We start from the raw sequence: 26,537 nt of genomic DNA on the forward strand, positions 1-26,537 counted from the left end.
ATCTTTTCTGCGGTAAAGCTCTTGCCTGTCCTCAAGGGCAAGGCTTGATTCAAAGGTGTGACTGACTGTGGTATCTTAAATGGAAATGCTCAGGCAGTAGGTTTCTTTGTTCTCTTGGTGCCTCCCTTTGCAAATGCTGACTTGATTTGGCTGTGCTTGTTGGTGTAGGGCAAAGTGGTGCTGCTGTTGTCCCTTCAACCCTCTGATTTGGAGGGAGTTTTTGTATAAAACCCCAAGGCAGCATATTCTGATGGTTTCCAGTAAGGGTCAAGTGATTCTTGGGAAAAATTATGGTGCAAAGTCAGGTCTTACACTAGTATAATGTTGGACATGTGCTAAATATGCATGGAAACCATTCCAATGGTCGTTGTAAAAAGCTGTTTACAGATTTATACATAAAGCATGTTTTTAATTGATGTGTGCATGTCTCACAGATGTCCGTGTGTCATTTAGCAGTAACACAGCTAGAGGGGTCCTAGAGGCTCTTTCAGGAATGGTTTTCCCCAAGCAGGGGAAGAACCCAGTGCTGAGTAACCTGAATGCATTAACCTGATCCATGGAGAGACAATTACCATCACAGTGCTTCCTGATGTAACTTGTGTGGTTGTAGGTGTCATTATTCACAGCATGGAACTGATTAAACTCAGTTGTGGAGCTGTTACATTACACCACTTCTAGACTATTTGAAAGTCATTTTCTACAGTGTAATATGCAGGCAGGGTGTCACAAAGCCTATGTCTGTTCTGAGTGCTGGGGACGGAGATGCTGCAGTATCCTCCCAGAGGAGCTCAGAATGATGCTGCTGGATGAAGCCTCCCGTAATGCAAAAACATTATCATAGAATCTTCCTTTGCTTGTTCCTTTTTTAAAAACAAAACAAACCAACTTTCCTAGGTTTAGACAGATGTTAGACGTTTCAAGGTCGATCCTGATCCATTGATTGTTGTAAAAACTGACAATAACTTTAAAAACTAAACCGAAACATCCCTAAAAAAACCCACAAATGGTTTCTTAACACAAAGCATTTATATGGAGTCTTTCAAAATACTTTCTCTACCAACACCAATGTGTCACATGTCAAATTCAGATCAAGGGCTTTTTTATGGAAATACTTCTATGGTTTTTGGAAACTAGTTGGGGCAGTCTTTATCTGTTCCTTTGTGCTGTTGTTGTCAGGATGCAGTAATTCTTTTAAGAGGAGCAAAAAAATAATGGTTATGAAATATGAATTGCTACATCTGCAGTTTGAGCTAGACATGCAAACAAACACACTTGAAAGCAAAGAAGTTTTGGGGAGGGGAGGTGTTTGCTTGAGTTTAACAACAAAGTAGTCTGAATAAGTTATTTGTTATGTTATTTACAGTCTTGCCTGAAATTAGTTTTTCTCTGTGGGTAGAATGGTAGGGATAAAGCCACACATAGTCCTATGTGCAAATAAGTCTTAGATAAGAAAACAGACTTTTGTTTGTAGATTAAATCCTTAAGGAGATGTAGTGGGGATATTTGTATTGTATAGACGAACTTCTGTTATACATGCGGTACTTGGTATAATATATATTAAAAACCTTGATATTTTCCAGACAGACAAATATTGATTCATCTTACATTACTATAAAGCATAAGATATCAAAGCATCAGATATCATAAGACTAATTTAAAAGCTGTGAATGTCTGTGAAGATCAGTTAACAAATGACACATCCTAGATCCCTCAGTTTTCTATCTAATACAGATTTGCCTAAAGCAATTTTGAATTCCAATTGGTCATTTTTTGTTTTACAGCTACAAACTATACTTGGATAGGAAAAACTTAAAATCTTTTTTCTTGAAGAGTAGCCTTGAGCCACTTATTTTGAACCATTTGTATCCTGCAAGAAAGATTAGTTACTTGTATGAAAAAAATAAATATACAGTTATTAGAGTTCAGAAAATAAAACTTTGGAAAGTATATTAACAATTCATGCTTCAAGTATACATATAACAGATACCAGATGGCACTTTTTCCTTGTAACTGTGTGAAGAATTTTACTTTGAGAAGCATTTTTTCCCTAACGTTTTACTTTATCTCATGGACTTTAAAAAAATCGAGTACTCCTAGGGTGAGCTGTTACTGTGCTATCACAGTATTTGTACCATTGCATCATTTTTATGTCATGAATTTCTAGTTTCTGCCATTCCTGTTGTCATTTGCACAATGCAAGTCTGGTGCAGTGTTGGTTCAAATGCTCGTCAGTCTTTTTAGAGGGATGAGACAACCAGTATCAGTGTTGGGTCTGTTTCTCCTGTGCAAGAGCAACTTTTCATCCCACATTGTTCTCTCTGACACCCGTTAGGCCAAAATCAGTGTGCAAATCTTACCAGTCCAAAAAGAAGCAGGATTTTGTTCCTGGGCATGCATTCATTCAGAAACTACTGAAGTTGGTAGGAGTCTGTCCACTGACTCTCAGGGGTTTCAAAATAGGACTGAGGTCTCTAATCCTGCTGATAATCACATATTAATTAAGTCTGACCTATTGGTTCAGTTTTCTTTCCTAAAGCCCCCAGAATTGGTATCAGAAACTAATTTTGGTTTCTCTTTATTATTTTAGCATTTGTATTTTCTAAGGTGGGAGAGTCACTTATTACGTAGTGTCCCAGTTTTCTCCTCTTTCCTAGTCACCTGCTGATAAACTAAAAAAAAAAAAAGATTGTGTAGATTCAGAAAGAACAGAACATTTTGAGGATGCCAAGAGTGTCCTGTGCGTAAGAGGAGGAGACATCAGTCCCTTCTCACCCATTCTTGGCCCATACACATCACCAGAACTGTCTGTTTCTGTGTATAATATTAAATTTCAGCTTGAGTTACCCCCCAAGACTTTCTGTAATGCCAAGGCTTTCTGTTGGTCTTCTGGAAGGATCTATGTTAATTCCATTACTGGTTCCTAAGGCTGGTCAGGTTTGACTCCTCTGGCTGTTTTGTACCCCTGCTGCTGCCAGTGATGCCCTCCTGATGTGAGAAACAAAAGGAAGCCTTGAGGCTTCTGCCAAGAGCCTGAGGTCCTTCCGCCTCCCTCCCCATGCTCGCCTGCTTTGAAGGCTGCAGTGTGGTTTGAGGTATGCACCTTGGGGCAAATCCACAGTGACTTTGCTCCTTTGTGTGTAGCTGCACACGTGCCAGACTTGCAAGGAATGGGAATGGGCCAGCAGAGAGCTGCAGAACTGTCTCTGCTTGCGTATCGGGCTGGCCATTTGTGAGGGGCAGATAATGTCCTAGGGCAGAAGAGATCTGCAGCGTGCTGGTGGTAGGAGGAGCTTAGCAGCTGGTTTCATGAGTGTTGGACCCACATGGATGTACTCAAAGCTTGTTCTAACAGTTGAGACAGTGGTTAAGAAAGTGGTTTGCTTATATTTTCCCAGTTTTGCGCTAAGAATTTCTTCTATTTCACTTTTAAAACACTTGCTTGAATACAGATACCTGTATCTCACCTACTGAGCTATTTTAAAACTAGATGCTGGTGAAGAGGTGTGAAGTACAGCTGTCTCCTAGGCTTTTCCCTGCAAACAAGTCTAGGCTTTCTTCTCAAAGCTAAACATCTCCTTGTCACTTTGTGTCTATCAGAAATTTGCAGACCGTGTTATGAATATCTTGAGAGCTCAGAGAAGAACAAAGCTCTCTGTCTGTTCAGCCTGGGCTATTTCCCATTGTCTTGTCCTGCGTGTGTACCTTACGTGAAGTGAGTTTTTTTGGGTGGGAAGTATATATCTCTCCGTTCATATTTCTCTGTATGCTTATGGTGGAGACAAAGGGCAGGAGATGAATATCTATAACCAGTGTATGCAGTTGTCTGAACTTTTCCCTTACCTGTTGTGGGTTTTTTTTTCCTTTTATTATTGTGCCTGAAACTTGAAATCATCCTCTGAATGCAGGATAGCACTGGCATTAGTCCTGAGAAACTGGTTCAGATTTGGCTGAGAACTGAGTTGTTGAAAAGTACTGATGGAGGCTTTCTTTGTGTTGCTCTTAATTATCATTTCTTTCCCATTAACTAGAGACAGATAATTGAAGCTTAGCACTGGAAAGAACATTCTGTAGGAAACAGCCCTGCCCCAGGAAGGGGATGAACTGATGACCCTGTAAGCTCTTCTAGCTCAAATTACTTTGGCTTTTTCATGAGGAAAGGACAGAAAAAGGACCAAGAACACTTTGAGACTTTATATCCATTCTCTGCTTAAATAAAGAACAGACACACAGAATCATTTTTCCACAATGTTGATTGTGTTAAATGGGACTCTGCATTACAAGTAAAGTTACACTGATCTCAGGATAAATATGAGGGATCTGTAAACAGCAGGGAAAATTCAATGAGCCTGAAATAAAAGCAGAGTCAGGCTGCGTTGACAGGCTCTTGCAGGAGTACATGCCAGCCTGCACATGTAGAGCAGGATATAAAGCACCAAGCTGCTAATTGGAAATCCCAGCAATGGAATTTGTGGGGGCATCTGTCACGCCTGTCTCCGAAAGGCTGATCGCCTTCTCAGAAAGTAATTATTTGATATAAGCAGCAGCGTTTAGGAGACTGAATTTTTTGTTGTTGGTCCTTTGTAAAGAAGCTACTATAGAACAGAAGCAAAGGCTATCAGAGAGGTAATATTTTTTTTAATTAAACCGGCTGATAGCATTACAGAAAGCAAAGAAGTTTTCAGACTTGTGGACTGTGACTGTTTCCACTCCCTTCCCTGCCTCTCAGCCAGTCTAATGAAAGATGTTGCCTCTCCCTGTAAAATTTTCTTTTGTACCCAAGTTAATTGTGTGTATAGCAACCCTGCAAGCATAGAACAGCATGTTAGACACTGTGCTTCCTTTGAAAGAAACGTATTAACAGTCTGATTGTCTTTGCATTCCTCCAGGTCGGATTCGTACAAGGAGACAGAGCTCGGGCAGTGCCACAAGTGTCACCTCAACGCCTGCTGATACCCGCGGCCGCAGCCGGGCTAAAGTAGTTTCCCAGTCCCAGCGTAAGAAGTGTTTTATTTCTTGGGGAGGAGAACAAATAGCTATTAATATATTTCTCTTGAATTGTGGTAGCATCTGCTGAGGATTGGGCTCAGTTATGCCAAATAACGTTTGGATGTGTAATAAAACGAAATCTCTACTCAGCTGGTGGGTGCTTTTGCTGACGAATAGGGTTCCACATCTGAGAGCTTCCTTGCTGCTTTTTTTAACCAGTTACACAGCAGAATTTCATGTTGCAGTGATGTGTAGTACTAAACTTGCACTGCGTCTTGCTGAGACACCCTCTGTGTCTGTAGCTGACTGCTGTCCTGGGTTCTTGCCCTGCCAAGCTGCTCCTGCTTATGTGGCTGTATTTCTGTATATGTAACGTGTGAGCTGTCTAAGTTAATGTGATTTGGCATCAGTTTATCCATTTTGTGTAGATGTGGGGAAGAGTTCTGCTCTTTGTTTCACATGATACATCTGTGCTCTCTGGCTTCCTGGCAAGGCATGGTTTCCCCTAGGAGCCACATACAGCACTGTTGCATATTTGTCATGTGTATCTAAGGAGAATTTTGTCACTCAAACTTCAAAAGGTGGGGGGAGGGAGAAAACCACTTTTGAGGACCTTCAAGCTTGTGGGTAAGAGGAGATGGGGTTTGTGGAAAGACATGTTTGTTCTGAGGACCTGTCTTGCTTTGCACCTGTATTTAAAAACTCTTCTCTGTTTACGCTCTCATTGCTTTGCTTTGTCGTGCTGGAGGGATGGGGAAGCAGTTTATAGCTTTATATTAGGTTGGGAGAGCTGAAGAGAGAAGCATGATATTCAGGATGAGGCCAAATGGAAATCTTTACATTGAGGTCATGAAGGAATTTGGGCTTTGGTATGCTGATCTAAATTGATTTCTTCAATTTTGAATCTGAAACTGATCCAAAGCCAGAAATGACCTTTTTTCCTAAACTTAGTTTGGTGAAAAATGATCAGAGCAGATGAGACAAGCCTCAGAAGTGTTTCAAGAATAGTTGAGTAGCAAAAGTGTTCAAAGATTATGGTCTTAATTTTTTACAGAATGGGTTGTGAAGCATTGGGATGGTCACATCTGAGCCCGATCCCTTGGTTTAGTTTGCTGAATCCCAATTCCAGCCTAGCCCAGCCAGATGTGGTCTTTATCCTTAAGCCAAACATTGCATGAAATAACTTATTAATTCAAATATAATATGGTCACAGGACCAAGCTCTCCATGCCCACACAATGGATAACCTTGCTGCAATTTTGCGTAGTGGGCTGGGGTGTAATTTAGAGCAGAACTTGGGTCTCTGGTTTATATTTAGCTAAGAAGCTGATCATCCTTGGGAAATTGTTAGTTGCATCTGCACGTTAACGCACTGCATTGTGCAGAGGCTTTAGGAGGGATGTATTTGTGAATAAATCTGTCTGTATTGTGTATAGCATAAACTGCATGCTGAACGCTGTATTGTCTTGCTGTCTTTTAATCCACTTTTTGCCTGTCCTTTGGTCTGCCCTCATAATCAAGGATCCAGATCAGCTAATCCTGCTGGTGGTAAGAAACGTTTTCCCTTTCTTGCTTTCTCACATTATTTCCTTCACGTTTTTTAACTGCTAAGCTTCCCTCACTCTCTGCTAACCATGAGACTTAAAAAGCGTTTTCTTAAAGTCATAAATCCAAATGTGCATGGTAAGTGATTTTGCTTTCTTATAGTAACCAAAGATGGTAAGAATACATTCTGTATATTGAAGCTGGCTCACTGCTGCATCTTACACCCCAGGTGCTAATTCTTCTTCAGTTACTTCAGTGCAACCCTGCTGACATCAGTGAGATTGCAGCAGTGTAACTGAGACGAGTATTGGCTTTTGAGGGTGTGGATGCTGTGTGTGAGATTGGCAGCTGTCGCAAGTATTCTCATTTTGGTGGGTGGGGGAAGCAGGAGCCAGCACCACATACAATATTTCACTATATGATTTGATTGCTTTGGCCTTGGCCGGGAAATTGGAGGGGGCAAGTAAGTTAGAATAATACGTGTGTTGTGTTATTGTCCATCAGATTAATAGAATTGCGTATCTTCTTAAATTAAGACAGAAGAACAGTCTTTAACTCTTGCTAGTCAGCATAGTATCTGGAACTAGAATTTTTGTGAGATGCATAGATACTTTTCAGAAAGAAACCAACATGACTATTGGCTCAGAATGTGAGCATGCCTGAGTATGTTCTTACAACCTTTTCAAATACACTTTTCCTGGCTGTTTTAGCAAACAAATTGTATGTCAGGAATGGGAATATCAGCAGCAAATTTTCAGTGACTGTTATATGCCTGAAGAAGCAAAAAAGAGTCTTGAATCTATTACTCTCACAGTTCTTTGTGATTACCTTTAAGCTTGCATTACTTAATTTTCAAAAACTTACCAAATGGAGATCCACAGCAAAAAAAGTATTATTCAGCTCATTGACTTAGGCAGCAAGACTTTCAGCTAGAAATATCTACTGCAACTGGAATGTAAATATATAAACAAACTTTGGTTAGTAGACTGTCTTAGAACATGGCTTAGAAGAAGTGTAAACTTGCCATGGACTATTCAAACAGAGAAGGAAAAACAAAACAGGCCAACTACTCAATTTGCTAAAAATTTTCTCCATCTGGAAACTAAATAGCTTAGGTTTTACCAGTAAGACCTAAGTAAGCCAGCGTCATTACAAATGTGACAGGCTCAGTTGTTTTACCCTTTATCATGTTGATCTGCTGCTGTTGAGATGTTTAAAATTTTCCTTCACTGAATTATTTCAGGAAAAGTAATGCCGCCACTGCAGTGCAGTGTGAAGATGCTTAAGCTACCTTGCAGCAGGTTACCTGTGCCAGAAGCCAACTTGCTGCAGCACAGGCTCATTTTGTCTTGCTTCATCGGGAGGTGAAGCAGCCTGTGAATTCCGTGGTGCTGCAGCAAAGCTGCTCCTGGCACCTCCGCAAACCTGTGTAAAGCCAGCTGGGATATTCATACACTGCAGTGTCTGCTTTGGTCTTGATCCCAGCTGGGCAGCGTGGTTCATATAGGCAGGGTTGCTGATGCCAGTGTTGAGGACTTCCCCCAATCTTCTTCGAAAGCCCATGGGGAACGCTCCCCTTAGTTCTCTGAGTGATTTGGATCAAATTCTTAGAGCTGATTGTGTTCCAGTTTTGCTGTCAGAGTATTTAAAATTTGGGGGGTTTTAAATTTTTTTTTTTTTTTCCTTATTTCTGGTTCTTTTCTAGCTGGTAGCCGGTCTAGTTCTCCGGGAAAGCTGTTAGGAAGCGCCTATGGTGGCCTGAGCAGTGGAACATCCAGAGTCCAGCCGGTGCCATCATCTTCAGAGAAGCGCAGCAAGATCCCTCGGAGCCAGGGATGCAGTCGAGAGACAAGTCCCAACAGAATAGGACTAGGTAAGAACAGTCACTGCAGTGACATGCTGGCTGGTGTGCTCGAAAGAGGGACTTCCCTATTGACTAGGAAACTGTTTGTGTTACTGTTATTCTTCTGAGTTTTTCAGCTGGCAAGTTAATGTGTTTGTGGTTTGTAGGAGAGAAATTTTAATTTTGCAGGTTGTGGTATAGCTTCCAAGTAGACCTAAAGATGTCATGAGCTGCCTTCTGTTTGAAATTCAACATGAGCGACGTTATTAGATTAGGCAGCAAAACCAATTGTCATGAATAACCATCACAGCAAAAATACCTCATTTGGCATCAGTGGCTTAGTCCTGAAATGAGTTGAGCAATTTTTACAGTCAGGTAGAATCAAAGGCAAAGAGCACCTTCTTGGATTATTTTAGAAGTTTTGGAGCTTAAGTGGTTTGCTTCTCTCATCCTCAGTATCTTGGAGCCACTTTCTTAGTTGGCATTTTACACTTATGCTTTAATTACTCTGCTTCCCATATTCTTGTCTTAGTGACTGTTATGTAAATGTTGTATAATAGTTTTTATTTTCAAATTTATCAGCAGACTCTCTTTTTTAAGTCAGGTGAGTAAGCATCATTATATATAAACTTTTCTGTATCTGAATTGAGGTGAAAATTCAGTGTGCTGTCTGAACAAGTAAATATTGTTTTCTTTTTTAAAATTGAAATGTTTTCAGAGGTTTGAAACTTATTTAGAGCAAGAACACTTGAAATAGTACTGCTACTAAATTATTTTATACCTCCAAAGAATATATGAATAGGTTGCAATTAATTGAAATATCCTTACTGTTGTGAATTGAATTGTTAACTATTGCCTTAGCAGTTGTATTTTAAATTTAAGCTACCTTTCTCTTTAGAGCGTGTTGTTAATAGAGAGGTATCTTATTCATTCTTCAAGTGTGTTGGAATTAATTTAAATCACCTGAGTGCATATGCTGTTATGGTTCATAAAAATATTGCATGTTTATTGTGATTATTTTTCCAAATTCATGTTCTTCTCATGTCTGATCTATTCTATGGCCTCTGTATGAGTACATTGTACTTTCCTGTTGGTCGCTTCTAAAATGTAAAATGCCTCCCAAATATTAGAGGTAACTGTTCTGCTGTCACTCTGCAGTTTCTGGAGGAAACAAGGAATGATTGATAGTACCATCATGTACACTTAGGCTGATCATCACATTAGCTGGTCTGATTTGAAACAGTCTTGAGCATCTGAAGGGAAATTTCCATGTGTAAAATTCCTCACTCTTGGGTTGCCTGCTTTCAGGTATATTATGGGAGCCTTGAATTCTTCTGAAAGTGCAATTTGTTACCTTGTTGCTCTGATGTGCTCCCTGTGAACACAGTCAGTGCCTGTTCTTTGGGAGTGGGAGAGAGCTCTGACAGATCTACCAGATGTGTGGCTTCCAGCCGCCCCCAGGGTTGATGGCCCCAGCCTTTCAGGCTGATGTGGGAGCGGGAAAGTCTGGCAGTTACGGTGCCTTTAGCACTCAGCTGTAGAAACTGTCTTCATTGGATCTTTAAAAAAGTAATATTGGCTTGGATGGAGACAGCTTTTGAGCTGTCATCTTTATACCATTATTCCATTATATTTATTACTTTATAACATAGTAGCTAACAGTATTTTGTGCTTTCTTATTGTGTTGCTTCACTGCCTGTCTTTTCTTGACATTTTTTTCATTTGTCCATTTAATTAAGTAGACTCCCACTCACCTTGGTCCTAAGTATGTTAGTAGAGTTTTTCAGAATCTGATTTAGGAAGGTGCTGGAGCATACATATGACATCAGATGTACATGCAGTACTTTAGGCTTTGTGGGATTTCATACACACGTGCTTATCCCAGGGGTTGAAACACCTCAGCTCTGTGGTGACATTGCCGTGCAGTGGGTGTTGAACCATTGTGCAGATCGGGCTGTTAGAAATGGGTAGTTCCTGGATCCTGCTCATAACTGATTTGTTGACTTGTGTGGTGGGTCCCTGCATGTGGGTGAGCTTTATACAGGAACCATCCCCTGGAGTTTTTCAGGCCCTTCTGGGGCAGTGGCAAGCTAATAGAGGCTCTTGCTGCTAGCTTTGATTTCCATGATGACCACAGGTATCCATTACATATGTTCTTTCTGGGTGCTGGAAACCTTGAAGTATGTCGTTTCCCACGAGGCAGCACAAAAAGGCACTTTTGTCATGTTGAGGTCCTGTGTAGTCGCTTATATGGCCCTGCTTTGTGGCACCTTTCAGTTTTAAGTTTGCCTTTGCTGTCTGCTCAGTGGACATTTACTAGCAGTAATACACTTTTGGGGAAGGAAAATCATAGTTGACTTAATCTCAGGCTTTTCTTTGGGCCCCTTGAAGGAGATCTCAGAAAAGGTGATGTGCATTTCCCATAAATTGAAACTTTTATTTGCTTGAAGTTAATTGTTGGATACTCAGCAGATTGTGTGGTGCAATTGGGTCTGAAAGGAGTGAGAGGTTTGAGATTGTCATTCTCCAGAAAGTGGAGTGGGCACAGCTGGTTATCCCTTTCATGCAACAGCGCTTTTTTTGTCAGGGTTATGCTGTCTGTGTGTTGGAAAGCTGAAGGCAGTTCTTGACTTGCCTCTACTGGGTGTACCCAACTGCAGAGCTTTCCTTTTGCTGTTTTGGCAGCATTTACAGGCTCTTTAAAATGCTTGTATTTCCATAAAGGAAATGTCTGCTGATTTTTTTTTTTTTTTTTTTTTTTTTAGTCCCCACTTAAGAATCATTAAAAATCACACCCTAATGACATACAGTTTCTCCCAAATGGTAGATTGGTAAACAGGGGCACTGTTGAGTTCTGCTGGTGGTATTTTCATCTGTTGGGTCCCACTGGTGTAAGACAGCATAGTAGTGTGTTTTAATAATGGTGTGAACTGTACCCAGCTGCTCTGCCTTTCCAGATGAAATTGGTAAAACTTAAATGTATAGGACACATCTAGAAAGTTGGGACTTTATAAGTAACCCACCTTTGTCCTTTCCTGGGCTCTCAGTCCAGAGCTAGCTGTGGGCACAGTCTGCTTTCATCCTGCCTGCTCCTTTTAGTCGGTTTTGCTACTCATTTACCTAATTTCTGTCTGGGGGTCAAGAATTCTGAAACTGGGACTTGTGTCTGTCTGCTCTGCCTTTGCTGCCTGCATGAGGCTCATCCAAATGGCAGCACTGCTGCCCCTTACTGCTGGCAGTGCCCAGAGACAATACTCTGAACAGCTGATATCCAATCTGCCGTAAAAACGTGGGGCAGGTGCCTGGGAGTCCACAACAGACTCATCATTCAGTTCTTTTCAGTCCATTCTTTTTTTCATTGCATGTCACTGGGTACAAATACAAAAGCAGATCTTTTGTTTGACTGTTACTCGTGAAGTACCCGGTGTTCGGGTTTGGGTGCTCTGTTTGTGCAGTCAATATTGTGCTTCATCTGTGGCACTGTGCTACTAGTCTGTTCTCATGTGGTTCAAGTGCCTTTTCTTCATACTTCATGCAGCTGCTGTTAGCTGTTATGGAAGGAGAATGTTTTGTGTGCATCCATTAAATTGGTTTTTTTAATTGTTCATATCTCTCCCTCTCTAAAGAACCTTTGCTAATTTTAGAAGGGTTGTATTATAGAAAAGATTGACAGATCTTCTCTACTTAAGAGAAATGACTGCTTGTGCAAACCAGATGTGAAGGCTACCGTTATTTACATATAAGCATGAGACCCAAGAATGAAAAGTTTACTTTTAGAGAGTCCTCAATTTCAAACAAGTGTTTGCGTGGAAGACTTTAGGGTGTTACTTTCACCTGTAGTCACCTGTCAGCTTTTTTCCTTGTGTATCTGAGGTGGGACTATTGTACTCATAGACCCTAATCTCATCCAGTTCATATTATTTAGCCTGTCTTATTTATTATAAGACCATCTAACTCAGAAGTTTTGGACATTACAGTGATCTAATCAACTTGGTCAGTAGCTCATCTTGTTTTGTCTGACATCAGAGTTCAACCATCAGAACCATTAATTCATCTGAGAGATATGACCCTGGTTTTGCAAAACTGGGAAGGATTTGACAAACCAAGAATCTGGCAGCAGTCTATATTTGAATTTTAAAGCCTAAATATTAAGGTTTCTGTTTTGTTCTGTACTGTTTTGCTTGAAGCATATTAATAGATCCAGTGTATAGGAGCCCACAGAAGCACTGTAGGGGAACTTTATTAGCTTGAGCTTAGCCACGTAAGTTCTGTATCCAAGCCAATAGAGCTTAATAAGAATATATATATGCTGAAGTGTACAAATGGCACTATTTTTATAAATGCGAGGATACTGTTAAAGTATTAGTATAAAGCAGTGTATGTGCCTCTGCTCCATTGTCATCAAAACTCTTAGATTAGTTTTTACTCTGCATGAGAAAATTCCTTAAAGGCTATTTCTGAACACTTGAACCGTGCCACTGCCTTTTCAAAACAGCAAAGGAAATCCCTCTTTAGTCATTAAATTCTTCAGGGTAACCTCCTTTACCTAAGAAAACATTGTATTCTCTTCTGGGCAAAAAGCTTCTTAAATAACTTTCTACAAACATCTTTCATATCAAAATGACACAATTTGCAGAGGAATAATCCAGTTCGATATATGTAAAATCCTCATTTTATAGAGTCGTGAAATTCACATCCTTGGTGTTAACCAACCTTCTAAGGGCCTAGCTCTGTTTTCCTACTTGGACAGAACTTCAGCTAAAGGCAGTGGGATTGCTTTTTACATGAAAGCAGCTTAGTCTTCAGTTTGGATTTGGCCAAATGAAGAGTGTGCATATGATGAGTTCCCTTGACACAGCTGAAAGGCAGGAGCCTTATTAGTCTGTGGGAGATTGAACACTTGATAGCTGCCAGACCAAAGATAAGAGTCTTGTTTACTTTGACAAAACCCTCCATCAACAATAGAGTTTAAAGCTCCCCTTAAGTGCACATATGTCTCGATCTGTGTGCATATAAAACTGTAAATGTAAGGTTTTAGAAATGTTTGAGGAGAAGTCAGCTTTGTTAAAGATCTGAAGTTGCTGCTATCTTAAAATCCAAACCACTTTTTAACCTGTCTTTCAGGTATTCAAGTTCTAAATGCTTTTTCCCAGTATTTTTTATTGGAGAAAAATGTCTCTGCAAGTCTGTACAATACACCTTTTTTCATTAGGATATTTGTTCATGGCAAAACTATCCTTGTGAAAGACAAATCTATATAAAATTGCATATTACTATGGTGACTACTTTCAAAAATTTTGACCTGGTTAAAAACGCTGCTTTTTTTTTGTTCCAGAAGGGTGTTTATCTTATAATTAAGGGAAAAATATTCCCAGAGGGTTTCTTTTAGCCTCATCTGTTTTGCATGTTTTGTAAAAGTAGAACTCCCCTAAATGATTGAAGATTCCTGCTCTACTTGAATAACAAAACTTGAACTGCTTAAGAAAAAAGCAGACTGTCAAACAGACATTTAATGCTGCTGAAACTTCACGTCACAAACACAGCTCAGCATGTGAGGTAGTTGGTCTGTAAAGAGCCTGAGGAGGCTGCTGCAAATTATAATTCCTAATGTAATAATTACCATAACTAACAGAAATGTGACTTGACTTTGAGCTTTCTGTCCTCATTAAACTTGTTCACCTTCTCTGAAACTCTCCATGCTGCATGCTAGCACGGAGCAGTCGCATCCCCCGACCCAGCATGAGTCAGGGGTGCAGCCGCGATACCAGCCGTGAGAGCAGTCGAGATACAAGCCCTGCTCGGGGCTTTCCTCCACTTGGTGAGTACATGTAGGCATTGGAGCTTTAAGGGTCAATTTTTTTTTTTCTTCTTTTCCCTTGTTCTGGTTGCCCTTTCAAGACACTGCCAGGTGGAATGAGCTCTTTCCTGTCCTCTGTTGGATTCCTGACACACTCCCTATTTCCAACCCTGTTTCCCTTCTCTTTTCTTCTGCATGCTTCAATTCTGGTTCTCAGCATTTCACTGTTAGCAGGAAAAGAGTTTAGTTTTTGAACTTTTGTAATTTTTAGTATCATTAGTTCAGCTTTTATGGGGCTGCTATTTTTAGTTTCATTAAATCGGCTTGTATGGGGCTGCTGTGCTTCACTTTACAGCACTGATGGAAATCTATGGGAGAGCAAGACTGTTTTCTAGGTCACAGAGAAGCAGTCGGTACCATTGTAGACTGTTGTTGACTCTAATTATTCATGATCTGATTTTCTTACAGCTAGGTAGAGTAACAGTGTATCGTTTCTATACTAAATCCTCCAGTAGAGATAGAAGCTCTTTTTTTGTAAAGGTATTGCACAACATTGTCAATCATCAATTAACAAGTTGCACATGCCATTTTGTAGGAAACTTTTTCAAGCAGTCTGACATCATGGAAAGGTTGAGGTTTTAAAGGAGCAGTGTTAATATGCAGCTTAAGTGTACAGTACAAATAGAAAATCTCATTACACTTACCACATGCAGAAGTTTTTTTGTGCAATGCTGAAAAAAACAGGATAGTTAATGTTACTGACCAAATACCATATGATATATTCAGCCAAATACATTACTTGTTGTATGAAAGATTTGTTCGTCATCTCAGACATAATGAAATCTAGTTGATTGCCAGGCCCACTTTGTTTATATAGTAATTTCATAGCTGTGCATGTGGTATTAAAAGTGAGAAGGAAGCTCTTAAAAAATTTCACCAAGCCTGAAGAGTAGTATTACAGGATCTGTTTTGCACGTAGTGACAAAATACAGGTATATGACATAGAATGTAAGTGGAATGGCATTTTGTGCTTAATCTGCAACTTTAATCTAGTAGTGAGAAAAGGTTATTAAAAATACAGACAGATGGGCAAAATTTTCCTGTTTGGTTCTCAGACTTGATTAATATACTATAATATTTTAAACTTATCTAGATGTCATTATTGATTTGGCTATCAGTGCAGAGGCTGGTTGTCTTCATCCATATGAAATCATTGGCAAAAATCCCATTGATTTCAGTGGTGTAGAGTGGAATCTTCAAGTTAATATTAGAGAGGCTTTGGGGTTCAGAACTTCGTTATTTGGTGCTATATTGAGCAAGAAAATATTTGCATTATCTGTAATGTTTCAGTTTTAGGTGAAAAATGAAAGTTCAACGTAGCATTCAGAACTTGGTTCAAAGCTCTTTAGGATAAATAGATGAACTTCTTATGGATTAAATGAAGCTGATTTGATACTAGAGCTGTAAAGGGATGGTAGATATGCAACTGTATCTCATTTTTATAGTTACATGCCTACCTTCAGTTTTGGATGAAGCTTTTTTTCTTCAGCCAAAATGTTTAAACAGGCTGTATTTCAGGGTTAACTCATCAGATTTCTATGTCATTGTGCTGTGTTTTGTTTATTGTAGTGAAAATACATTAATTGAAATACTTGTCTTGAGCCCTTGTTCTGAAAAATGAATGCAATTACCAGAATCACAGGTAGGGTGAGTTTAGTGCACCACCACCACTGAGCCTCACTCATATGCTGACTATAAAATTTCAGTTACAGATATCTGTTACACTGGTTGTAACCAGCTTTATGATGGGGAGAGGGTAATTTCATTTTAGCTCATGATATTTAATTACCTGAAGATTAATGCATTTCTAGAAATACCTTGTTATTAGAAGCCATTAAGGTAAGGTGGAGAGGAGTTATCAGTGTAACAGTAACCCAATACAGTTGTTATCCTGTTGTCTTTTTTTGTGTGTTTTAATTGAAAGGCTTTAAGCTTGAAGGTGTTCATAAACTTGTTAATTCTGTAGTGTGAAATTCACATTATGTATGTCAATTTAAGCCAAAACAGTAGGATTCAATTCAGTATTTCTAGAGCCCAGTTAATCTTACATTAATGCTAATATAATCCTACTGTGCATGGTCTATTTTTGCTTAGAAAGATTAACTTGCATATTAGTAAATTATACTTAAGCTAGCTTTATGTAAGTGGCAGGATTCTTGCCTTTAATGATATTATGGTCAATGTCAGTGCTGATATCCTGACCTTGCAAATTGCTCTGCTTTGTTCTGGGGCTGCTGTGCAGGTATGCATGTCTGTGCACTGAAAGTCTTGCTTTCTAAGATAGGAAACACCAGTGAAGAGTCACTCTACACAGCCTCCTTGCAGGGATGTTTTGTGGTTTTTTTAAATTGTTGTTCCTGTTTCTTCATGGGCTTTGATCTTGCAGTGACATCCACAGGGGCACAGCGGATGGCTCGGGAGAAAGCAATTGCGAGCTCAGAATCTTAATTGTGAGGCTCAGTCCATAATCCTGCACTGATCCTGCAAATGTTTCATGAGTTACTTATGGTGTCAGTGGAATTGCTCTCTTGAATGAATGCATGTGTTCTCCATAGTTAAAGACCACATTGCGTATTCTGTACAGCTTTTAGTCAAGCTCTCACAGCTGGGAAAAAATTTTTAACTTGTTACATTTTATTTTTCTCACTTTGCTGATTTCTATTTTATAGTGTTATTATTTGTGTTTGTGAATGCTTTTCCTTAAGCAGAAGACTTACAATTTTTCTACTGCACATGAATATGCATAATTGACAAAGCCTATTTGTATTGGAAGGTGATTCTGCTTTATTTTTTCAGTTTCTCGACAGTACTAGTAATGTTAAAGCAACAAGGCCTTCAGTGAGTCTGAGCAATCAGTTTCTTGGGTCAGTTGCTTTGAGCTAGGTGAGCATGTCATTGCTAGACATAGGGAAAACCGCTTTAAAACTAAATTTCTGTAGTTTGGAAATGATTGGACCAGCTTTCCATATGCTTTCATGAAGAACTCACCTTTATGTTGAATCCAAGAACTGCAAGCCTCTCCAAAGGCATTTTGTGATACATGTGCTGCTGACAACTGGGAATTGAAGTGGGAGCTATATTTGGCTTCAGCTCTTCTGCTACTGTGTGTGCACTGTTGCTCTTAACAATTTGTATACATGTGGTGTAATTCTAGATAGGTGTATGATGTGCATATTCAGATTATCTGTGCATGTACATACATAGCTTCAAGAAACATGTATGCAAAATTTGTTAAAAGCAAGAGACTTTTAGTAGTAGCAACAGCTATAATATGTGTGTACGTGTGTTTCCCTGGAAAAAAAACCCAACCCAAAGACCTATATACGGTGGTTGGCTGACCTCCCTGTATGACTCTTTCTACTTCTGTGGTTACTCATTGTGTTAACTTTTTTTTTTATACGTAGGCTAGAATGTTGTGGAAAAATACCTGCAAGCACAATTCCTAACCATTCGTCATGGCTTCACTTTGGGGTTTAGATCAGACACATCTAAATCCTGCTCTGTAGTTATGTGCTCCACGTTCTCGTGATCGCTGTCTTCCAGATCTGTGGGTCTGGAAGGAGACTGTGCACTGGGTGTTTTTGCTGAACTGCACCGGGTTTGGGACTGTTACAAATTACTTTTGTCGTCCATCGTGTTTATGGTCATGGGGGGAAGCTACAGATGGAGGCATCGCTGTGGGGCTTGCACTGTATCTGTTACGCATTCATACACAGCGTCATTTCCTTGTCACTATGAAACACCTTTTACTGGTAGCGGTCACGCGCATCCCCTTTGGATTGTGGCATTTTCTGTCTCAGGTTAAATGTATGTTAATCCTGTGGGTGTTGCCATTCCTTCTACTTGCAGCTTCTCGACGTCATTCCAGGTCCACTAGTGCTCTCTCCACTGCTGATTCTGTTGGGCAGTCAGGTGAACAAGCGCTAACTGCATGAATCCGCTTCTTATACGTAGTCTTGTTTTATACCATCTTAACATTTGCCGTCATGTGCATCAGTCAGCACTTGGCATGTGCTTCTCACTGCTGTGGGGCTTTCTGTTCTGTTTTGTTCAATGTGCATTTTTGGTTTTAATATCATTTATTGGATGTTTTTAATTTTATGTATTTTAGGAACATTGTGAGTAGCATTTAAACAAAGGGTGATCCAGGGCTTTCTCAATTCTCCTGTGAATTGGATCAGTTGTGCAGCACGGGCTAAATCCTGACTGATGCGGAGTACTTGCAACTTCTGTTTATATTTCCTCTTTATCAGTATAGCAGTTCCAATGCCTACAACCGGATCCCAGTGGGTTTCATCCCATTTATTACTAAATGTTCTGGAGTCCTGTCTCTGTTAATGAAAGTGCTTTGCGGGATCCTCTCCAAAATACACAAGAGCAGCAAGAATTAAGCACCTGATGAGCTTTCAAAATGAGCTTTGTAGGATAATACGCTGATCCATCCTTCTTACAATTCTGAAGGCCTTGTCCAAAGTATATAGAAGTTGCTGAAAAAAAGATTCCCTTAATTTTGCTGGGCTTTGCATCAGGAGATTAATGCTTAGATACAATGAGAAAAATCTGCAGATTCCAGTGGCTTCTTCCCCACCCCTGTGCTGTATTTGCAGTTGTGGAGAACCTGTAACTCCCTTTGGAATTGGGATATTTCACTGGGAGTCTTAAAAAGAGATGAATGAGGGCTGCTAGCTTTGGGTCAATAGAAACTTAGTTGTGGAGACAAAGATGATGTCAAAGATGAATGAGGGCTTCAGTATTTGCTTGGAGGCTAGAATTGCATAAGGAATTAATGATTTAATTACCCCACTAAATGTAGGGAGTGAAAAATACTCTCTTAAGTCTAGTTAAATGGCTGTCACTTACCTAAAACTCTCAAAACATTTCCCTTGTCAGGTTACTTGGCAGAAATGATGCAAGATGATTTGACCCTGTGGCATTTTTCAAAGTAACAACACGAACTTTTATTTAACAAAAATAGTTGAAAATATTTTTTTAAAAACCCCCTCAATTGTAATACAGATTAAGCTTTGTTTACATTCAACTTCTTGTGATAGTCACTTCATGCTTGGCTCTAATAGTTTGGTACAAAGCATAATCAAATTGTATATGGTTTCCTGTGTCCTAAAGAAGGCCAAAATTTCCTTAAAAATGGCAAAATCAGGCCAAAAATGGTGGCTGGGAGTTTTCACCAAGTTTGTAACAGGTATAATGAATCTAGCCAGGGAGACAAGGGAACGTGGCTGGAGCATACTCTGCTTATTTCTTGCCCAGTAACGTTGGTCTTGCCTGTACTGGTTATTCCTGGAGCCAGATGTGTTCCCAGCGCCACGTCAGAGATGCCGAGGTCTCTCTTAAAGTCTAACTTTTGCACTCAGGTATGGCAACAGTGTGTTTGGGAGAAGCCCAGAGTGACTTGGGTGTTATGAATTTAAAGAATTTTAAAGATACTAAAGCAGTATTTCAGAAAATTCCTGAGAGCCATGGAGACAGATAAAAGCCAGCATGCAACACTGTACTTAATTTCTTAAAAAAAGCTTCATTTTGTTTCTTTATGCTGGGTATTTAAACTGATCTACAACTGAATTACTTTGTCATTCTGTTTTTCATTTAAAAAAAAAGAAACTATCTTCCCTTTTCTAATGTAATACTAAATTAATGTGAAAACAAATGGCAACTTATTTTCTGATGTTATTTCAAAAGTTAAAACCAAATTCTGATCTCAGTAACACTTGATAACATCCGTGAGTTGGGTTTAAATATAAAACTGAGTCCAGAACTTTAAACATTTACAGCCCTTGCAGTGTACCAGATATCATTTACACTTAGGAAAATACTTGTCTTCTGTACATCTTTGTAGTGTTTATGTTTGTACTAGTGACTTTAGTTTCAATCAGACCCTAATGCATTATCATCTTCTCTGTGTTTCTATTAAGAATGTACAGATCTTTCCATTTTAGAAATTAAGTACTGTTTCACCTAAATATTTGAAATGATTCTTCAACACAAGTGCATTAAAAAAGGGGATAGTAATAACACATACAACTTTTTTTTTTTTTGTGTGAAATGTCATGATTTGATTACTTTTTGGCAGTAGTTCTAAAAAGTTTGTTTATTTTTTTCCCTTGTAATGTGTTTTGTAGAAAATGTGCTTTTGTTGTAAATCAGAAATGTCTTGTCCGGGTACATAACTCTGAGAAACAGTAAATTTGAATAGATAATGCTTCTACTCGAAATAAATACTAGTCTTCAGGGTTGTTTTTTCCCCAAAAACACTTCAGATTTTAAAAGAATCTGCTGTTTCCCTGCAGTAGCTTAATCTGACACACTTGGGTAAAGCTTTGGAATTAGGACAGTAGACTGGCCAACATCAGTCTCTGATTTAAATTACATGTCAGTGTGAGCTGCTTCCTTAAAAGATATTTCAGTGCAGTAGGTTTTTAAAGAAGAAAGCAATAAAGTTTTGTGATGTGCAGTGCTTTTCCCCAAAAACACAGCAAGCTGCTGAATATTATGTTTGACCTCAGTTTTGTGGGAATCCATGATATAGTTACACATTTTGATAAATAGTATTTTTCTTTTGTTAAATTAAACAAAGATGAACTAATAAAAGACCTGTGTGACTCGATCCCTCTCTGGCTGCTCTCCTGCTGCCTCTAATGTGGATCAACTGAAGGTCTATTGAATGGGTTCATGCAGCTTGATTTGTGCACCACTGGATTTGCTGGCAAAACTTACTGTCATATGTGGGTGCAGGGGACAGAGGTGTAAAGTGTGTCCCAGGAAGGGTGTTCTCAGTCCTTCTTGAGCAAAGACAAGCCCACATGGAAATAAAAACTTGAAATGCCAACACCAATCTCTTTCTGCTTATAGGACAGAGCCAGGATCCCAGTAATACGGTATCTAATCTGCCCCTGTCTAGAAGGACTGTGTTGCCAGAGCCTGGTCTGTGATACTCAAGTCACTGATTCTGTTGTATCCCTCCTAGCATACCTTTCTGAATTTGGCTTCTGCCCAAAGAAACTAATTTCAGTAACTTTTTTAGCAGACTAGGCAAATGCTAAAGTAAGCTAATCAGTATTACGAGCATAAATGGCATTTTGGACTTAATCCTGTTATTTTGGATACCACTGTTAATTTGGATGCCCAAATTCAAGGGGAGGATGATACTGTTTGATCAAAAATATCAGTTTTGATACCATTGAGCTTTTAAATGGTATTTCAGTCCAGTGTACATTTAAACTGCCTCTCAAGAGCAGTAATAAAACAAAAATTGGAGTCACTTCACAAGCAAATAAATCTTGTTGTTATACTGTAGGGCATAGGGGGATATTCTACTGGTTAATCAAGCCTTGAGACATAGAGTAGGCTGATGTGGTGCTGCTGTTCTTGCATCCTTGCCTGAGAAGGAGCTGTAGGATGGATGAATGCTCAGGTATTAACATGTTCTGACACTGAGCATGATTCTGTCTCTCTGAAGTTAATGAGAAACCTTCTCTTGGTTGAGAGTGCCACATTAAAACTGGCATGTTTGCCTTTGACATTAAAATAAAACTTTGAAACAACTTCTGTTTAAAAAGAAATGCAAAATATATACCCTGCTTCCCAGCTTAAAAAAAAAAAAAAACAAACCCTGAGGATCCAAAATTATCTCTGAGACCCAAGAAACAATAGTTTATTTCTTACTCTAATGACAAACTCTCTAGAGCTGTGGATGAAAGAGGGTTTAATGGAAAACCACTGTGAGTTCCCAGAGCCTGTGGGGAGAGCTGCTTGGGCACCTGATTAGGATTCCAAGTGAATGTGAATTCATTTAACAATCCCTTTCAATGTTGTCTTTTGTGCAGACCGGTTTGGACTTGGACAGCCAGGCAGGATGCCTGCTTCTGTGAATGCCATGCGAGTCCTGAGCACAAGCACAGATCTGGAAGCTGCTGTGGCTGATGCACTGGTAAGAGGGAAAATACAAAATGCTTCCGACACCGGAAAGTGGCTTAAAGTTACCTGTACGTACGTTCTCTTTCTAAATAGCTTTGTTCTGATTGTGGCAGTGTCTGATGCTGTGGAGTTAGTCATCTTGTACTGTTTTGTCTTTGGGTATATCCGCAGCAGTATTTGTTTCCTTATTCCATGTCAGTTCTCCACAGTTGTTATGAAACAGAGGCTGCTGTGGCTTGGGGTTAGAGCTGCAGGATGGGTTGAATCAGCTGTTTGTCTTCCACTTTGCTGTCAGAGGATGGATGCGGCACTGTGGGGGTGCTCGGCACCCATGGGGTTAGGGTTTTGCATCATTCCCAATATCTGCATGAAGACTTTGTCAGAAAAACACAGTGCTCTCTGTTAGTGTCGATTACAGGTCAGGTTTCGACAAGAACTGAGAATTTCACAAGTTCCTGCTCTGCGTTATTCACACCTGGCTAGATGCTTGGATCAGCTCATACCTTGGATTGCCTGTAATCAGTACCATCTCATGCAGTTAAATTGAAGTGTATTTGTCTAGTTTGCTGCTAGTACTTTCAAACATTCAGTGCATTTCCAAGTAAATTTATCGTTGTTTTTAAAAAAATTATTATCCTGTATAATCTTACTGTACTACAATATCTCTTGGCTAGAACCCAGAAGGTGTTTTCTGCTCCTCAGAAGGCAAGTGTTAAGATAAGCCTTTTTATTGACCTTGAGTATTTGGGGGAGAGAGGATGTGTAGAGGCAGGAGCAATTATTGTACAGCATTAGGTAGGTACCGGTGTACCTTGGGTATTCTCCAGCTGTAGACTTGAGCTGAGGGGAGGATGTCCTGATGTATCGTGAGACAGATATCTCTGATCTGTCTTTATGGAGAATGAACCATGTCCCCAGAGTTTGTGTAGATGTCCTTTCTCCATTTCCTTGTTCACTTTCCCTAAATATGGCTAATATTTTCCTTTTTGTATTGTGTTATCACCCAGCTTGTGTCACCTCCATTTCTAGATCATTATTAGAGTACTCCTAGAGAAATGTAGTTTTTTTCAAAACCTACCTTTCCATTAAAAAAAAGTATTAGTGAATAATATAAAGGTGGGACAGTATATAATAGATGGCACTGCTGCATTTAGTGGGCTGAATCATTAGTAGGCGTTTTCATTACCAAATGCAAGAGCTTGTGAGCCAGTTCCTGCTCTGAACACCTGAAACTTGCCACCGGAGCATTTCAGGGGATAGTGATGGATTGCCTGTGTAAATGAAATCGGGCTGTATCCCTGAATGTGAGCTGTTGCAATATACAGGTTTCTTGAGGGAGGAGGCAGTCATGGTGTTTCAGTTCACGGCTGATCATTGAGATCTCTTCGGGTGTGACTTGATCATCACCTAGACTTAGTTTCCTTTTAAGTATTCCCTTCTTTTAAAGTCAATAACATTATACAGGAACATTAAAATCTTAGTTAAAGGGTTGAACGCTTAAAAGGGGAAATGCTTAAGTGTAGCTGGAACTAAGTGGTGCAGCTGCCTTGGTTGATCATCTGAATTTGTATGACTTCAGGGGATGCAACGCGATCTTTTTGTCCCCTTCTTTCCTAGCACCCCGATTTGCTCTTCTTCTTGATTGTCTTCTCACAACAAGCAATGTACAAACTCTGTTCAGGCTCCTTTTAAGAGAGTAATGTGATGCCAGCTTTCACTCAGCAGCCTTGTTTTCAGAGGAGTATTTTTTTCCTGTAGTAGGAAATGAATAGAACTTCTTCAAAGATGGCTTCAGTCAAATACTCAGTTTAAACAAAACACGGTGGGTCATTTTGTGACCTCTACTCCCTGTGTACAATTTGTGTTGGATCCACTGGTTCTGTTTGAGAGCTGGACTTGGCCTAAATCCACAGTGTCTATACTGGGAATCAGTGCCTGGATCTGTCAGAAGAGCTCAAAGGGTGACGGGAACTTTGGTATTAAGTACAGCCTTTAAGTCAGGGGTGCCAGCCAGGGGGTCTTAAAAGAAGCTAAAAAAAACCAAAAGTAGTATAAGAATTACGGGTTGGAAGAGAACTTGGTTAAGTGAAGTTGATTAAATGTGCTGTACTGTAGGTAGTGGTTTCCTGACATCAGAATTTATTTCCAAGACTCTAAAATCAAATGCTACTAATAATGTGTGGGGAAATAAGTCATTGCCAAAACCTCTTGGTGTCTTCCAGAAGAGCATTTCCGAAAAGTAAGCGAAGAGGTGCTGTATATAGATCTGTCATAAAAAAAACTTATTAACAGATAATCTCATTTCCAGGCTCCCTAATACAAATTGTATATACTCATTGCTATATGAGTAGTGCAGCAGTTAGGAGATAGGCATTATTATACCCACTTTTATTTTGCATAAACTGTGTTCTTTTTTTTTAATTTGCTAAGACACATTTGCTATACATTTTTGTTGCAAAAACAAACCCTACATAAGCTTCTGACATAATTCTCTATGCTTTTTCCCACCCTTCAATATTTTCCTGCCTACAGCTGTTAGGAGACTCCAGGAGCAAGGTACTAGTGCTTTCTTGACTTTTTATTTCTACTTTCTGACTTTCCCCACCCGCCCTGTTGCTGATGCCCATGATACTGCACTTGAGTTAATTTCTGCGCTTCAATCCTGCAGTCCTAGTGGAAGCAAAACTCTGTTTGCTTCCCAAGTCCAAGAACTGCAGGACTGCACACTGAAAGGAATTCTGTAGCAAACATTTTACAAAATAGGCGATCTTCTTCTGACACCTTGTCTTATCAATCCTGTTCTGTTAAGGCTCATTTAAGACTTTGTTTTGTGGTATAGCATACAATTTGTCTTGCTACCATAATAATTCTAATTTCCCTTCTGTAAAGATTGACCTTAGGAAATCAGGTCCTCTAATGCCATGCTATGGAAATGAGTTGAATACTCGGATTCCCTTAGCAGCCTGTGGAAAAATCCTAGCCCAAACTGACAGAAATTGTCATTTCCTATGTCCAGTGCATTTCTAGAGTCACTTCATTATCAGTAGGAAAGTGACTGTGCATGCCAGTACAGATTCCTTCAGTTCTTTCTGCCTTTTTTTTTTTCTTGAAGCAGAGGTTGTATCATCATAGTCTGTAACAATGGAGCTGACCGTTACTGACAATAAAACAACATATTATTTCATTAACGGTACTAATTCCACTGGGCATATGTATCTCGCTTTCATGCTGGGGAAGGCAGGGCCTGCTCCCCTTAGTGACTTGAATAGTCTCATTGAAATCAATGGGATCTGTCTTGCTCTACTGCAAGAGGTAAGCAGGCAGTGCTTGGTGACATCTTTAAAACACCTGTGTCACTATAACAATAGCGTTAGTCTTCCTTTTAATGATTACAGATAAAATGTTTTTCTTTTGGCATTGGTGTATATTACTAAGTCTGAGTTTTCCCTTTTCCAGAAAAAGCCAGTGAGAAGAAGATATGAACCCTATGGGATGTACTCCGATGACGATGCTAACAGTGATGCGTCCAGCGCTTGCTCAGAGCGCTCCTATGGTTCCAGGAATGGGGGCATTCCACACTACCTGCGGCAGACTGAAGATGTGGCCGAGGTCTTGAACCACTGTGCCAGCTCCAACTGGTCTGAAAGGAAAGAGGGGCTCATAGGTCTTCAGAACTTACTGAAAAGCCAGCGGACACTGAGGTGACCTTCATAGTTTTATAGTGTCAGTCGTTCTTTCATGAGAGGTAGCTATAGTCAGAAGTCAGTAATACTTACCTGCTTTATGTAGACAGGGGTATCTTTCGCAGCTCTGAGGCCCTTGTCTCCACAATGTGGGACTTTAATTACTTTTGGAAAAATTTCTGGTATAACATCAGTATAGTCTATGTTAAATTTGTAGCAGTAATGTAGACAAGACTCAGGTAAGCGTGCTGTCAAATCTTAACCTTCCTCTGTCTTATGAAGACCTTCAACGGTAGGTGCTTGTGAGATTTCCCACAATGATGGTAATGTGAATGTGTGCAAAGGGTGGTACCGTTTTTATATTAGTCTTTTTAACCTTCAATATTATTTTTCCCCTCAGCAACTTAGTTAATGAAGCAAACACTGCACTTACTCTAAAATGACTCAGGGTGTTTGTGTTTCAAAGATGAGATCAGATGATGCTCTCAGTATGTTGAGTATATTTTGACTCTTTATGAAGGCTGTGTTAGGTACAATTATAGATATTTGTAACTCTTGAAAAATCTTGTGTCAGAAACTGAGTTTCCTATAAATGGTGTAGTGTATAATGTAGAGGGAAGTTTCGTAGGGCAATGTAGTAGGTGTACCAACCCTGTAACTTTGCTTATGGTAGGAGAGGCAGACCTCTTTCC

The 26,537-nt window shown here is 39.6% G+C and overlaps 1 protein-coding gene across 1 annotated transcript in view; it reads left to right on the forward strand.

Annotated features, from left to right (window-relative positions):
* CLASP1 (cytoplasmic linker associated protein 1) overlaps positions 1-26,537 on the forward strand; it is a 93,542-nt gene that overhangs the window by 15,889 nt on the left and 51,116 nt on the right. The window contains exons 12-17 of the mRNA XM_010080354.1: positions 4,887-4,994; positions 6,507-6,533; positions 8,236-8,403; positions 14,084-14,191; positions 22,072-22,175; positions 25,619-25,863. Of these exons, the coding sequence (XP_010078656.1) occupies positions 4,887-4,994; positions 6,507-6,533; positions 8,236-8,403; positions 14,084-14,191; positions 22,072-22,175; positions 25,619-25,863 (760 nt within the window). The remainder of the gene's footprint in view (positions 1-4,886; positions 4,995-6,506; positions 6,534-8,235; positions 8,404-14,083; positions 14,192-22,071; positions 22,176-25,618; positions 25,864-26,537) is intronic.

Source organism: Pterocles gutturalis, unplaced genomic scaffold (assembly GCF_000699245.1).
Source record: "Pterocles gutturalis isolate BGI_N339 unplaced genomic scaffold, ASM69924v1 scaffold10454, whole genome shotgun sequence".
NCBI classification, from domain to species: Eukaryota; Metazoa; Chordata; class Aves; order Pterocliformes; family Pteroclidae; genus Pterocles; species Pterocles gutturalis.